The 14,786-nt window shown below is 45.1% G+C and overlaps 1 protein-coding gene across 1 annotated transcript in view; it reads right to left on the bottom strand.

The window, feature by feature from the left end:
* LOC309563088 (caspase-7-like) overlaps positions 1 to 14,786 on the bottom strand; it is an 80,543-nt gene that overhangs the window by 14,259 nt on the left and 51,498 nt on the right. The window contains exon 5 of the mRNA XM_082267400.1: positions 10,575 to 10,692. Coding sequence (XP_082123526.1) covers positions 10,575 to 10,692 — 118 coding nt within the window. The remainder of the gene's footprint in view (positions 1 to 10,574; positions 10,693 to 14,786) is intronic.

Genomic DNA, 14,786 nt, shown 5'->3' on the forward strand with positions numbered 1-14,786 from the left:
ATCTTGTGATGCCATTCGGGTTGTGTAATGCTCCCGCAGCTTTTCAAAGGTTCATAAACGACATCTTTAGAGACTTACTTGATGTCTGTGTTGTGGTATATCTGGACGATATACTTATCTATTCTCGATCTCTGTCTGAACATATAAAACATGTAAGACTTGTTTTATCCAGATTACTCGCACACAATCTATACGTGAAATTAAAAAAATGCCTATTCCATAAAGAAGAAATATTATTCTTAGGATACATCATATCCAAAACCGGAATCAAGATGGATATGAGCAAGATATCCAGTATTCTGGATTGGCCAATACCAACAACTCGTAAGGCATTGCAGCGATTCCTTGGATTTTCAAACTTCTATAGGAAGTTCATCAAGAACTTCTCTGCTATTGTGAGACCTCTCACACAACTTACAAGTATAAAGAAACCATTAAAATGGTCAGAAGAAGCAAATGGAGCTTTCCGCTTGTTAAAATCAAGCTTTACTTCTGCTCCCATACTACACCATCCAGACCCATCCCTCCAATATATTCTGGAGGTAGATGCGCCAAATATGGCAGTAGGAGCAGTTCTCTCCCAACGACCAACAAATACTTCACCACTCCACCCAGTTGCTATCTTCTCAAAATCACTAAGCAGCCCAGAGGTGAATTACCCAGTGGGTGAAAAGGAGTTGCTTGCCATAAAACTGGCACTGGAGAATTGGCGACATCTACTTGAAGGTACCCCAATTACCAATACTCATATATACAGATCATAAAAACCTTCAATACCTCCAGACTAACAAAACTCTTTCCCACCGGCAGGTACGATGGTCATTATTCTTCCTAAGATTTAACTTTCTAGTGACCTACACGCCTGCAGACAAAAATAAAAAAGCAGATGCGCTATCACGATTAACCGAAGATAACTGCGCCGAAATCCCTTCTATTCCTATAATACCCTATGAACGTATTATTGGTGTTGTTCGTTCCCTGAAGGAAGAGATTTTGCACAGTATAAGATTGAATTCACCTCCACCACAACTAAGTACTGATGCAGAAGGCTTCCTCTATTACAACGACAAACTCTTAGACTTTATAGTAGAACTACCACCTTCCAAAGGATTTAATACCATTCTAGTGTCAGTGGACCATCTGACAAAGATGGCACATTTCATTGCTATTCGCAGACTACCTTCATCTAAACAAACAGCAGAACTACTAATGAAACATGTGTTCAAGTTACATGGAATTCCAAAGACTCTTTTATCCGACCGTGGTTCACAGTTCATCTCCAAATTTTGGCAAGCTCTATGTCAAATACTACGGATTGAGCGAAAGCTCACTTCTCCCTACCACCCTCAGACCAACGGACAGACTGAAAGAGTCAACCAGTGTATAGAACAATATCTGCGTTGCTACACATCATACCTACAGGATGATTGGGTGGACCTCCTCCCTCTGGCGGAATTTGCTTATAACAACGCAACCCACAGTACTACTAAGCAAAGTCCGTTCTACTTGAACTAAGGTATTTCATCCCACACTTCTTCCACCACGCATTCTACCATCAAGTAACCCAGTAGCCTCGGATTATCTTACCCAAATAAAAGACTCTCTGGGTTAACTTAATACCACCATCACACACGCTCATAGTCAACAAAAAAGGTACTACGACCTTCGTAGAAGACCTTCTCCGCAATATGCTATTGGGGACCTCGTTTGGCTATCGACAAAAAATTTAAGATTAAAGATCCCTAGCAAAAAGCTTGGACCTTTATTTCTGGGACCCTTCCCAATTGAGAAACTCATTGGAAAAGCTGCAGTGCAACTCACCTTACCGGCAGATCTCAAAATACATCCCATCTTTCATGTGTCGCTACTGAAGCCACATGTTCCTAACCAAGGAATAAGGCCTACCATCTTGCCTCCACCTCCAGTACAAGTTGAAGGCGGAGAAGAATATGAGATTAAGGAGATTTTGGATTCTCGTATCCACAGAGGAAGACTCCAATATCTCATAAGATGGAAGAACTATGGACCCCAAGACGACACCTGGTTGGATACCTCTGATGTTCACGCACCTAGGCTTATACGAAGGTTTCACTCGAAATACCCGGAGAAACCAGTGCTATAGGCCTTCCGGAGCCGGCCTTAAGGGGGGGTACTGTAAGATTCTGGTACCTTTGGTACCCTTATTTACCATTTTCCTTTCAAAACATTGCGTCCCACCTTTCTAGTTAGGTGGAACGCATACACCTTTAAGACGGATGACGTCATCGCTGAGCGCCGCTGAGCGGCTATTTCAATCGCCAGCATTCTCTCTCACGTTGTTCGTTCAATGTGTGTCTACATGCTCACAAGCCTTGTCTTGCTGTCGGAACCTCCAGCTATTTGCCTTTACCTGGAACAGACCGGAACCTCGCATCTGATCCCGTATCTCACTACCGGATCACTCCCTCACTACTGGACCCCTCTACTTACTAAACCTTACTAGTGATAAGTACCCCACAGGGGAATCCTCCATACTAACTTACACTATCATCTTCTGCACATTAAGGACTGTTACTATCTATGCATACTAATTCTACCATCTGCACTGTTACATAGATCGCTAGCTCTTGAGTCTACTACCATCTATCCTTGCACTGGGTTAGTCTATCCTGTCTATGTCATCTGCTGTCCTTACCACCTGTTACCATACATGATTACTAACCTATCTGCATTCTACCTATTACCATCCACTACTCTCCTGAACATTTCTATCAAGTGCTTACCATTACTGTCACTGCTCACACCTGTCCCTTCAGCACATCACCTCCATACTGTCATATACATCCTATCACTCCAGGAACATCTTATTGAGTGTGTGTATATCTGTATGCTGAAGCAGACAGGCCCACAGTGATGAGTCTGGAGAGTTGGATCTGGTATTCCAACACATCTCTACATGACTATGTAAGATTCTGGTACCTCTGGTACCCTTATTTTCCACTTTTCTTTCAAATATGCGTCCCACCTTTCTAATTAGGTGGTACGCATACACCTTTAAGACGGATGACGTCATCGCCGAGCGCCGCAGAGCGGCTATTTCAACCGCCGGCGTTCTCTCTCACATCGTTCGTTCAACCTGCCGTGTGTCCACATGCTTACAAGCTTACCTTGCTACCGGAACCTCCAGCTATTCCCTTTTACTTGGAAACAGACCGGAACCTCGCTACCGATCCCTGTATCTCGCTACTGGATCACTCCCTTACTACTGGACCCTGCTACTACTAACTTTACTAGTGATAAGTACCCCACAGGGGAATCCTCCATAACCTTACTTACACTATCTACCTCTGCACATAAGGACTGTTACTATCTATGCATACTAATTCTATCATCTGCACTGTTACATAGATTGCTAGCTCTTGAGTCTACTACCATCTATCCTTGCACTGGGTTAGTCTATCCTGTATTTGTCATCTGCTGTCCTTACCACCTGTTACCATACTCGATTACTAACCTATCTGAATTCTACCTAATACCATCTAATACTCTCCTGAACATTTCTATCAAGTGCTTGCCATCTCTGTCACTGTTCACACCTGTCCCTTCAGCACATCATCTTCATACTGTTATATACATCCTATCACTCCAGGAACATCTTATTGAGTGTGTATATCTGTATGCTGAAGCTGACAAGCCCACAATGATGAGTCTGGAGAGTTGGATCTGGTTATTCAACACATCTCTACATGACTACTGAGTGGAGATTCTGCAGCTGCAAATCCAGCCTACTACAAAAACGCAGGAGCGTTACAGACTACTGAGTGGAGATTCTGCAGCTGCAAATCCAGCTTACAATAAAAACGCAGGAGCGTTACACCGAGTACCCGTCATCAGAGTACCCGAGTACCCGTCATCAGAGTACCCGAGTACCCGTCATCAGCGTACCCGAGTACCTGTCATCAGAGTACCCGAGTACCTGTCATCAGAGTACCCGAGTACCTGTCATCAGAGTACCCGAGTTCCCATCATCAGAGTACCCGAGTACCTGTCATCAGAGTACCCGAGTACCCATCATCAGAGTACCCGAGTACCTGTCACCAGCCCATCAGAGTACCTGTCATCAGCCCATCAGAGTACCCGAGTACCTGTCATCAGAGTACCTGATGGGCTGGTGATAGGTACTCGGGTACTTTGATGGGCTAGTGACAGGTGCTTTTTATTGGGGGGGGGCAATCAGTGTGTTTGGGGTGCACTGTACTTGGTAACTAGCTGTTACCACAATCTCCTCCTCACACAGGATCAGTGTGTGAGGAGGAGAACACGGTGACAGCTAGTTACCGTGTTCTCTGATGACATTTGTGACCGGCTGTGATTGGACACAGCCGGTCACGTGGTAAAGAGCCAATTTCATTGGCTCTTTACCTAGATCGGGGATGGGCTCTGTCCGAGGGACGAGCCTCGTCCCCGATCGCCGCGCTGCGCGCCCCCGGGGGCGCGCATTAAGGAAGGAACGAGCGGCTCGCGCTGGAGCCGCTCATGTGATCGGCTGTGATTGACACAGCCGATCACGTGGTAAACAGCCAATTTCATTGGCTGTTTACCTTGATCGGGGTTGGGCTCAGTCCGAGGGACGAGCCTCACCCCCGATCGCCGTGCGCAGTAGCGGGGAGATCCGGGCGCCGTCATATGACGTCCGCCCGGATCGAGAAAGGATTTGTGCCGACGTCTTTTTACATGACGCGGTACGGAAGGGGTTAATGGCATGGCTGTTGAAGGCCAGGTGCTGGGAGATGGCGCTCTCTCTGAGTCTGTGCTTCCTACCCTGCTAATGGCTAGAACAGTAACTTACAGAAAGATTTATCATTGCACGTGGAAGATGTATATTTCATGGTGTGAATCACAAATTTGAACCCTTGCCTTTTTTTTTCAGTGGCTAGGGTCTTAGCTTTGCAGAAAACAGTTGAGCAATGGTTGGCCTTGGGCACGATCAAAGGCCAAGTGTCGGCTTTGTTCTGTACTTCCAACGTCCGTTGGCTGTTAATACCTTGATTTGCACTTTTCTTCAAGGGGTGTGTCATATGGCTCCTCCGAGACGATCCCCCTTGCTTCCGTGGGGTTTGACTTTGGTTTTGTCTATTCTTCAAAAGCATATTTTTTGAGAATATAGGTGTGACGAGACCAACCTCGCCACTGGGCATTGGAGGAGCCTGGTTGCTCGCCTCCTGCAATATGACTATGGACCTAGGGGCTTTTACCCCTTTAAGACTGTATTTGGGCATATATGGCCTGTATTTCTATGCTTCTGGCCCTTTAAGGAAAAGACCTGCAGTTTTGTATTGGCACTTCGGACCGCCGAAGTGCCGAAGTAGTCGAAGTGAACGCCATGCGACTAATGAACACGCGGCAGCGGCCATTTTAATTCAAAGGAACGCGGCCTCATTGACAATGGTTAGTTGTACGAACTGGGCCGTTCGTACATGTGGACCATTCAAATGTACTTCGACATTCGAAGTCCATTCATCTCTATGGGGAAATAGACCGACCGCATAGCCCAAATCCATGGAACTGTTTTGGGCATGAAAATGTGCCTGCGGTCGGTCAGAAAAGGACTTCCGTCTAACTTTTGAACCCCTGAAGGGATTTCTATGATTTTTGGTTATGTTTGCATTTGAAGTATGCTGATTCTGAAAATGTAATCGTTCTCACAGCCAGAAGGACAGCTACAGGAGGCACCATTCCGTGGATTTACAAGTTGGGGGCAACGCATGTCTCAGTACAGCGACCCTTAAAGCAACAGGATGGAACCAGCAGTGGAGTACAGATACTCTCTGAGAGAATATGACCGTATGGTGTGGTTACGGCTCAACTTCTTCGGACCCAATCCACTGGAGAGATCCAAGCGGTTCGTGAGGAACTTAGTGTTCGGGACTCTGCTAGACAGGGCAGAGAGAGAGGGCCAGATGGCATGTTGGGAGGAACTCCAGCGGCAGGTACAGTTAAGGGAAAAGGAGAACCCAGTCTCCATTCCCCAGCGGCAGCCTGATTTATTGCGAATTGGTAGCCCAGTCTCCATTCTCCAGCGGCAGGCTGAGTTACAGGGGGCAGAGACAGTCAGTCCTGTCACCCAGCAGCAGATTGATTTGTTGGGAATTGGGAGCTCAGTCTCCATCCCACAGCAGCAGAGTGTCCTGCAGGGAACAGAGAGCCCAGTCTCCTTTCCCCAGCAACAGGACACTGTATTGGGAGCAGAGACAGTCGGTCTCCCTCCCCAGGGGCTGGAAGTATATTTGGGAGAGGAGCTTGTTACCCCCTCTCCCCATTGGCAGAGTGATATCCAGGGAATTGGGAGAGCAGTCTCCATCCCTCAGCGGCAGATTGAGTTACAGGGGGCAGACACAGTTGGTCCTGTCCCTCACCGGCAGATTGAGCTATTCGGAATTGGGAGCCCAGTCTCCATCCCACAGCAGCAGCTCAACGTACCAGGGGGAGACAGTAAGCCCCCCAACAGTGCAGATGGGACCGTGGTCTCTGCACTCACAGCACAGGGGGTAGGGACAGTCGGTCCTCACCCCCAGCAACAGGGCTGTTTAGCCAAAGGGAAGACAGTCGGTCTTCCCCCACAGCAGCCTGGTGGTGTATCTAAAGGGGAGACAGTCGGTCTCCCACTCCAACAACCCGTCTCCAACCAGGCTACTTCTGTGGTAGCGCTGGCACCAGGGCAGAGTACCGCTGGTCTCTGCCCACTCAGCAACCCACCAAGGCAGTCTGCCAGTCTCTCACACAGCCGTGGTGAGGCACCTGGACCTGGACAAGATTCTCCGCTACTCAGGTGTAGTAACCATTTATTGTGGGTGGGCTGTACTGCTGTTTCTGTTTTGTGGGTGGGCTGCTGGACTAACACAGGCACTGACCGGCAGAAGGTCAGATACCCGGTTAGTCTGTTTGGAAAAGGGGAGAAATGTGACGAGACCAACCTCGCCACTGGGCATTGGAGGAGCCTGGTTGCTCGCCTCCTGCAATATGACTATGGACCTAGGGGCTTTTACCCCTTTAAGACTGTATTTGGGCATATAGGGCCTGTATTTCTATGCTTCTGGCCCTTTAAGGAAAAGACCTGCAGTTTTGTATTGGCACTTCGGACCGCCGAAGTGCCGAAGTAGTCGAAGTGAACGCCATGCAACTAACGAACACGCGGCAGCGGCCATTTTAATTCAAACGAACGCGGCCCCATTGACAATGGTTAGTTGTACGAACTGGGCTGTTCGTACATGTGGACCATTCAAATGTACTTCGACATTCGAAGTCCATTCATCTCTATGGGGAAATAGACCGACCGCATAGCCCAAATCCATGGAACTGTTTTGGGCATGAAAATGTGCCTGCGGTCGGTCAGAAAAGGACTTCCGTCTAACTTTTGAACCCCTGAAGGGATTTCTATGATTTTTGGTTATGTTTGCATTTGAAGTATGCTGATTCTGAAAATGTAAGTTTTATTTGAATGTGATGCATATTTTAGAAGTTATGAAAATGTTGCTTTTGGTCTGAGGTGGCTTTCCATTCAGCTATTGTCAGGTGTGCTAATGACCTCACCTGTTGTCTACTAAGGGATGTATTGACACTCAGAGTAATGTGTATTGAGGGCTCGATAGGGAACCATTGTTCGGTGTCTGACTATTGTGTACATTGATTGCCCCCTGGGGCTTCTGTCTCCTTGCATTGGTCAAAGCTATCTGACCAATCCCTGTTGACTCAGTTTCAAGTCCTCATTTGCATAGCAGTCCTTCTGGTCAATCTATTTGACCAATCACTGCTGACTCATTTTCAAGCCCTCATTTGCATGGCTAGGAGAGGACCTTATAGGGAACTGCAGGTACTGTGCAATTGACCAATGGGAAAGCGGTTGTTGGGGGAAGGATGTTCCAATTTCTGTATAAAAGTGTGCTGTGTTCTTCCAATAAATGTTGTTGTTGTTCCTGTTTTACCCTCAACTCGGAGCTTTGTCTCGTTCTTGGGGGGATTCACTGTATGCTGTTGGAGACTGATTGCTAGGAGTGTAAGCTGATGTATGCTTTTCCTGTTCGTCTGCTAGCAGCTATTCGTGAGGTTCCAGGTTGGAGTGCTATTTTGTATCCAGTTCGGGAGTTTGGTGTCCTGCAAGTAGCTGTGCCTGTCTCTCAGAAAGGGGCATATCGCCTAAACGGATTTTAACCCCTTGTCTGCTGAAACGGTCCGTTACAATAGGGACATATCTCTGCCTTTGTTATATCAGAAGGTTGCCTTTAGGTGGCTATTACCTCTGCTCGCAGAGTATCTGAGTTGGCGGCGATTTCCTGTCCGCCTTATTTGGTCGTCCACAGAGCTAGAGTGGATCTCCGACCTAATCCGTTTTTTTTTCCTGCAGTGGTGTCTTATTTCCATTTCAATGCAGACATTGTCTTGCCTTCACTCTGTCTTAAGCCTAAGCATCCCAAGGAAATTGCCTTGCACTCTCTGGATGTGGTTCAGGCAATCAGGGGTTTACGGTTGGCTACGGAGTCCTTTAGGAAATCAGACATTTTTTTTTGTCCTTACTGAGGGATCTCGTAAGGGTTTGGCTGCATCTTCTGCGACTATGTCCAGATGGATTAGGCAGATGGTTGTACAGGTTTATTCATTGAAGGGTCAGGTTCCTCCTTTACCTTTGACAGTGCGTCCTACCAGAGCTCTGAGTGCCTTTTGGGTTTTTCCTCATCAGGCCTCTGTTACTCAAGTGTGTAAGGCGGCGACTTGGTCGTCCGTGAATACTTTTTCAAAATTCTACAAGGTAGATTTGTTGGCATCTTCGGATCCATCCTTTGGCCGCAAGGTTTTGCAGGCTGCTTTTTAAAGAGACTTGCTTTTCTCTTTCAGGGGTTTATATTTGCTTTCTATGGGTAAGCTCCTGTGGTTCCTGGGTGAGCTCTGTTACCCAGTTGGCTATGTTTAGCCTTTGGAAAAACGTTACCTGTTTTTTTTTTTTTTTGGTTGCGTTCTTCTCACCCCGCATTGAAAGGGGGCACGCTGGTCACTGTGCATTGAAAGGGGGCACGCTGGTCACTGTGCATTGAAAGGGGGCACGCTGGTCATTCTGCATTGAAAGGGGGCACGCTGGTCACTTTGCATTGAAAGTCGGAACTGGTTACTAAAATTTTTGAATCCCACCACTGGTTGTACCTTCTATGCATTTGGCTGAACCCTGGGCCCTGCTAACCTTTACAGATCCTCAAAAAGGTTCCTTACAGGACTAGACACTGCCAGAGTCTTATGGGCCTTACCTTGAAACCTTCAGATCATCAAACATGCTGTCTGTCATTCCGTAGGGCAAAAACAGAGGGAAAGAAGCATTGTCTACAACACTTGCATCCTGGATTGTAAAGTTAATTCAAAAAGGCTTTAGGATGAGAGGCACTACCAAATGGATCTGGGTTCCCTTACAACTGAGTTAGAAAGAAAAACTGTTCATTCTGTAATTCCCTTCTCTGATTAAAACTTTCTTGAGCATCATCCCACCCATGTCAGCTAGTTATTTATCAAGTGTATGTTTCCATTGAGCCACCAGGAAAATGGAAAATTGTATCAATATTTACCATAATTTTCCTATCCTGGTACCTATCCATGGTGGCATACGCTCCCACCCTTGTTATCAATTTACAGAGAATGCTGAGAGTGTCCTTGTCTTTCCTTTTTGGCTATTCACTGGTCCTGAGGGAAGAGTTCGAGTTGGAGCTCTATTATGGGTACGCTGCCATGGATAGACACCAGGAAAGGAAAATTAAAGTAAGTATTGATACAGTCTTCTGTTTTTTATTTTTTTTGTTTTTAGATTTGGATAGAGCTGTGAGGGGTTAGAACCACTGTTCCCAATTCCAGTTACTATGTGATGCACAATACTCTTAAATTAACAAAAAAAAAAGTTGCTTTACCTCTACCAGATGAGACAAATCAATCTTTTGTGCCTTGTGTTTCCCCTCTCAGACACTGCATTTGACAGTGGGGGAGGGCTTAAGCAGTGGAGGCAGTGCTGCCAATCCAGAAACCAGTTGTCAAGACAAGATGTGGTGAGCTACTGACTGAACAACTACATGCTTGTTAGTCAGCTGTGTCAAAACTAATAGCCTCACCCCCTGCAACATGTTCTTATCCCAAGGGTTTATTGTTCATTTTGCCTAGGAGATTATGAATATTTACTTTATTACTCACTCCCGCAGGCTTCCTCCTCTAGTAGAACCAGTACCCTGAAAAACCTATACCTTCATTGCCTGACTGGGCATAGCTGACATCATCCCAGTCCTGCATTATACTGGGGAAGACCAAGGGCCCACCCACAACCCATTTTTTGAACAGCAGAAACAGTGTTGGCTACTGGGGAGCAATGAATAAGGTAATCAGTTACATGGCCTGTTTTCTAAAAGAAAAATCTGAAATATTTGTATATACTGTATGTCTGCATAGGTCAATTACTATAATATATATGTCAAGTTGTATACTGGTTTAACAGTATTTGTCATGTAACACTCCAGGCTAGTTGCTGTGTGAGCACAGTAAGGAAAGCTGAATAGACAACAATTACATTTTACCTTCGCAAGTAGAGTAATGGCAAAGAAAGTCGGCTTCTATTGGAATTTTACCAGTGGATGTTGTGGCTTTACTTGCATAGGGAGTCACGCCCCTATCAAACTTAGTTCCTCTGCATGCCTTTCAAAAAAAACACAAACACATGCAAAAGTTACTTAGTTACATCTATTATATTACCATATTTTATATAGACTGCATTTTAGTAGAACTGGTCTCTTAGAACAATAAATGTATTTTACTAAAGTGTCTTAAGTATACCTTTGACAGGCTGGCCTACTACATTAAAAATGCGTTCTTAGAATATTTCTTGTATTATATATTCATAAATATCTACTTTTCATTTTATTAACGTATCTGTACTGGCTATTATGTGCCATTGGATTTTGACTTTTAAAGGGAGTGAAGTTTTGCCTGAAACAATGTGGGTTTACCATATTTCAAATGTGATTTAGGATGATTTTTTTTTTGCTCTAAAAAATGTTGTCATTTATACATCCATTCAAGTTTAAAACCACAAGCTGATTAGCACAGGCAGAATATAAAACAAAGTCCTTTATTGCAATCAGTTTAAAATAAATGCAAGACAGCTATAAAAAAAAACATGCTCCATAAATAAATGGATTACAGTAAAGGGTTTTATTTTATTATACAGCTGTACTGATCAATTCGGAGATTTAATGTCGATATGGAGGAGCACACAGATTGTGCATCCTGGATCAATCTCCAATGTCAGCATATGGAGGAAGAGCTGGTTTGAATATTGATCTAATTTCTTTATATAGCCTTGGGTTTTGGGCAATAACATTTACTCCTATTTTGTGCATCTGTGCCAATTTCAGTAAAAATTATTGCTGTCACATACACAAACACAGGTGTTCAACATAGAATGGGATATAGATGAGATAAACGAGGGCGCAAGTCATTATACTCAAGACACTTCAGTTTTTTTTAGACAGTTTTCAGATGAGTTTTGTACAAATTATATTGAAATAAAACAAACCATCAGTACGACATACTTTGACACATTATAGTTTTATTCTTAGCATCAGGATTCCCTCAGTAAATCTCAATGAAAACTAATGTGAATATCACTATGGATAGAATCTGTAAAAATGTTGTAACAACCCAAAACAAAAACACAAACTTGTTGCTACAGTCCCAGGGGTTATGCAAGTTACTTAAAGCGGAGTTCCGGGTACAAAAACTTTTTTTTAATAAACATACCCCCGGGACAGTCAGGGCTAGTACATTCCACAATGGCTAGCATCTGATCTGTCCCGGTTCGCACTTACCTGCAAGAAGAAATACTCACTTATAAAATTTCTTCTCCAGCGTTGCCATCTCTGTTGTGGGCAGCTGAAGCCGGCGCGATCCTCTTCAGCGTCCTCTTCCGTGTCTTCTTCTCCCAGAATGCGCCTGCACCGGCCCCTCTCGTCACTTCCGGGGCGGCGCCGCATTCCTCCACAGCTTCTGGGCATGCCCAGAAGCTGTTTAGCACGGAATGCGGCGTCGCCCCGGAAGTGACGAGCGGGGCCGGTGCCATCGCATTGATTCCTGGGAGCGATGACGTTCAGCTCCCAGGAATCATTGCAAGCCAGGAAGTGACGGCGGAGCCGCGGCGCAGAGGGAGGAAGTGGAGAATAGGTGAGTATATTCTATCTACAATTACTTACAAGGTGAGTAAAAAAAAAATATATACCTAACTATCCAATTCCTTTTCAGGTGAAGGAGACCAAGCGGATGGGCACAAAAAAAAAAAAAAGGTCGATTTTGTGCCCGGAACTCCGCTTTAAAGAAGAACTACAGGGGGAAAAAAATGTTCTCCCATGCAGTGGGGCCAGGGCTGCTGTTAGTAATCGCGGGGCCCCGTACAGACTACCTGGCAGGGCCCCCCCCCAAGAAAATATTAAAGATATATTTAGCTAAAATTACAACAAAATCACTGTTATCAGACACAAATATAACATAACTCGCATAATTCCTGCTAAATCTAAAAAAAAAAAAAAAATGTTTTTGTTGGAGCTCAGTGATCAGAGAGACAGAGAGAGAGAAACAAAGTTACAATTTACAAATAAACTCCTGAGCAGAGATAAGTGCTGGGAGGGGGGCCCACACAAGGGAGGGGGATTAGTGAGGGACGACTGTCTCTTTCTCAACAGATAAAAGCTGATAGCAGGGAGAGGGACAGATCAGATTCAGGTGCTGGAGGAAAATTTCTGTATTTGTTGTCCATCACTAATCCCCCTTTCTGTGTGGGCCCCCCTGTGTGCTCGGGCCCCCTACAAGAGGGTTGGTGGTCCCCCCCCTATCAGCGGCCCTGAGTGGGGCTGTGCTCGCACTGCATGGGTTAGCAGCTAGTTTTTCAGTCCCTGACCCCCCCACCCCCCCCTTGCACATGCTAGCGGTCTTTTGAGTAGACTGTTTCTGACATCATCACCCCCATAGGCTGGCTCTGGACGCGAGGATGGCAGGAACAGTCCCCCACTGAATGTGGGGGAGCACAGTTTTCTGGAGGATCGAAGTTTAGCCGTTCGGTGCACCCCTAGACAAAATGAGTTAACCCATGCAGTGTGGGCGCAGCCCCTCTTCATGAAAGAAAAACAATTTCATGGAGTTATCCTTTAGAGACGGTTCACACTGGGGCGACTTGTCAGGCGACCAGGTCGCCTGACAAGTCGCCGTGGGTCGCCTGCCATAGATTAGCACAGGACCCGTTCTAATACTTGTGTAGCTCCGACTTAGAAAAAGGGTCCTGTACTACTTTGGGGCGACCTGGAGCGACCTGCATTGACTTCAATGATATGAAGTCCCTGCATGTCTTTCCGAGGTCGCGGTGCGCGCTGTGCACCGCGACTTCACAGGTCGCCCCGGCAAGTCTGGTCGCCTGTATGTGAACCGGCTCTTAAAGTAGAAGTAAAGGCTAAAAAAAAAAAGATATTTACACTTTTATTTATTGCAAAACAATATGTAGCATATTTATTAGCAGTGGGGAGAAAATCTTTAAACTTTGTTTATATTAGCCTTTCCTTTCACTTTAGGCTAGGTTCACATCTAATGGCTGGAATACACGATAAGAAAATTTCCGTTCAGCGAACGATCGGCCAATATTCTACTCGTTAATGTCCAGCCATCAATGAGCAATATCGATATTGAGAACGAAAAATACCGTTTGAAAAACACTAAAAATTCTGTTGTCTCGTTTGCGAAAGAACGATATTCTATACGTTGGTGTTGAGGTCGTTCAGTTTAAATCTGTATAACCTCATCACGCACGAACACTGTTTCGATGGTCGGCGGGCAACGGTCAGGCGATATTCGGACCGTGTATGTTGGCAACGTTTTCGACCGACAAATACTTTTTCAAAAGTCGGTGGTCGAATGATCGGGCAATATTCTAATCGTGTATTCACACCATAAGTGGTTCTAGAAGTTGCATTTGCGTGAACACAGCAGCCCATTCATTTGAATAGACTGCTGTGCTTGCATTTCATGCAGGAAAAAGGTTTCTGCACCTTTTTTAAATGCAGCTGTAGGGAAATTTTGCTTTTGCACCATGCGATTTCCCGCAACCAAAAACACACTGTAGATGCATTGGGGTTGCCAATAGGAATGAATGGTAGGCCTGCACGTCTGCAAAGGTGCAGCCCGGTTTAGCTGCGAGTGGAGGAACAGATGTGATTTACATGGTGTCCCGCACCCACAAGCACCTACACAAGTGTGAACCTATTCTCAAAGCATATCTAAGCTCAAGAACAAAAATTATTATTGAAGCTTACTCATCCTTTATTATGGTGGCTGCATTCGTTTTCTTGTTTCACTTTTTTTTCCTTTATTTTAACCTTTTAATCCTGACAATAACTTGCTTCTTGTCTTCACCTAGGGTGACAACCATTCTGAGCAGTGTTGTCACCCTAGGACAAGGAGAGTGTTAGGACTATAAAGCGCTTATATTTTTTTAATGGGGTAGGTGTTTTGTAGTCCATGGAGATAGCAGGGAATAATGCTAACTGATTATTTCCTGTACTCTCTACCTCTGGACTGTTAACGGCTCAAATGATTTTTTGCTCAATAAACAGCTACTTTTTTCTTTTTTTCCATTTGTCAAACAGATATAATAATACACTTTCAATAGCATTCATCTTTCAACAGACCAAAAAGGGAGCACATAAGAGAATATATTGTTAGTGTTTAGTTACACTTTAGTGTTGCTAAAT

The sequence above is a fragment of the Pelophylax lessonae genome (assembly GCF_965119305.1).
Source record: "Pelophylax lessonae genome assembly, chromosome: 1".
In the NCBI taxonomy this organism is placed as follows: domain Eukaryota; kingdom Metazoa; phylum Chordata; class Amphibia; order Anura; family Ranidae; genus Pelophylax; species Pelophylax lessonae.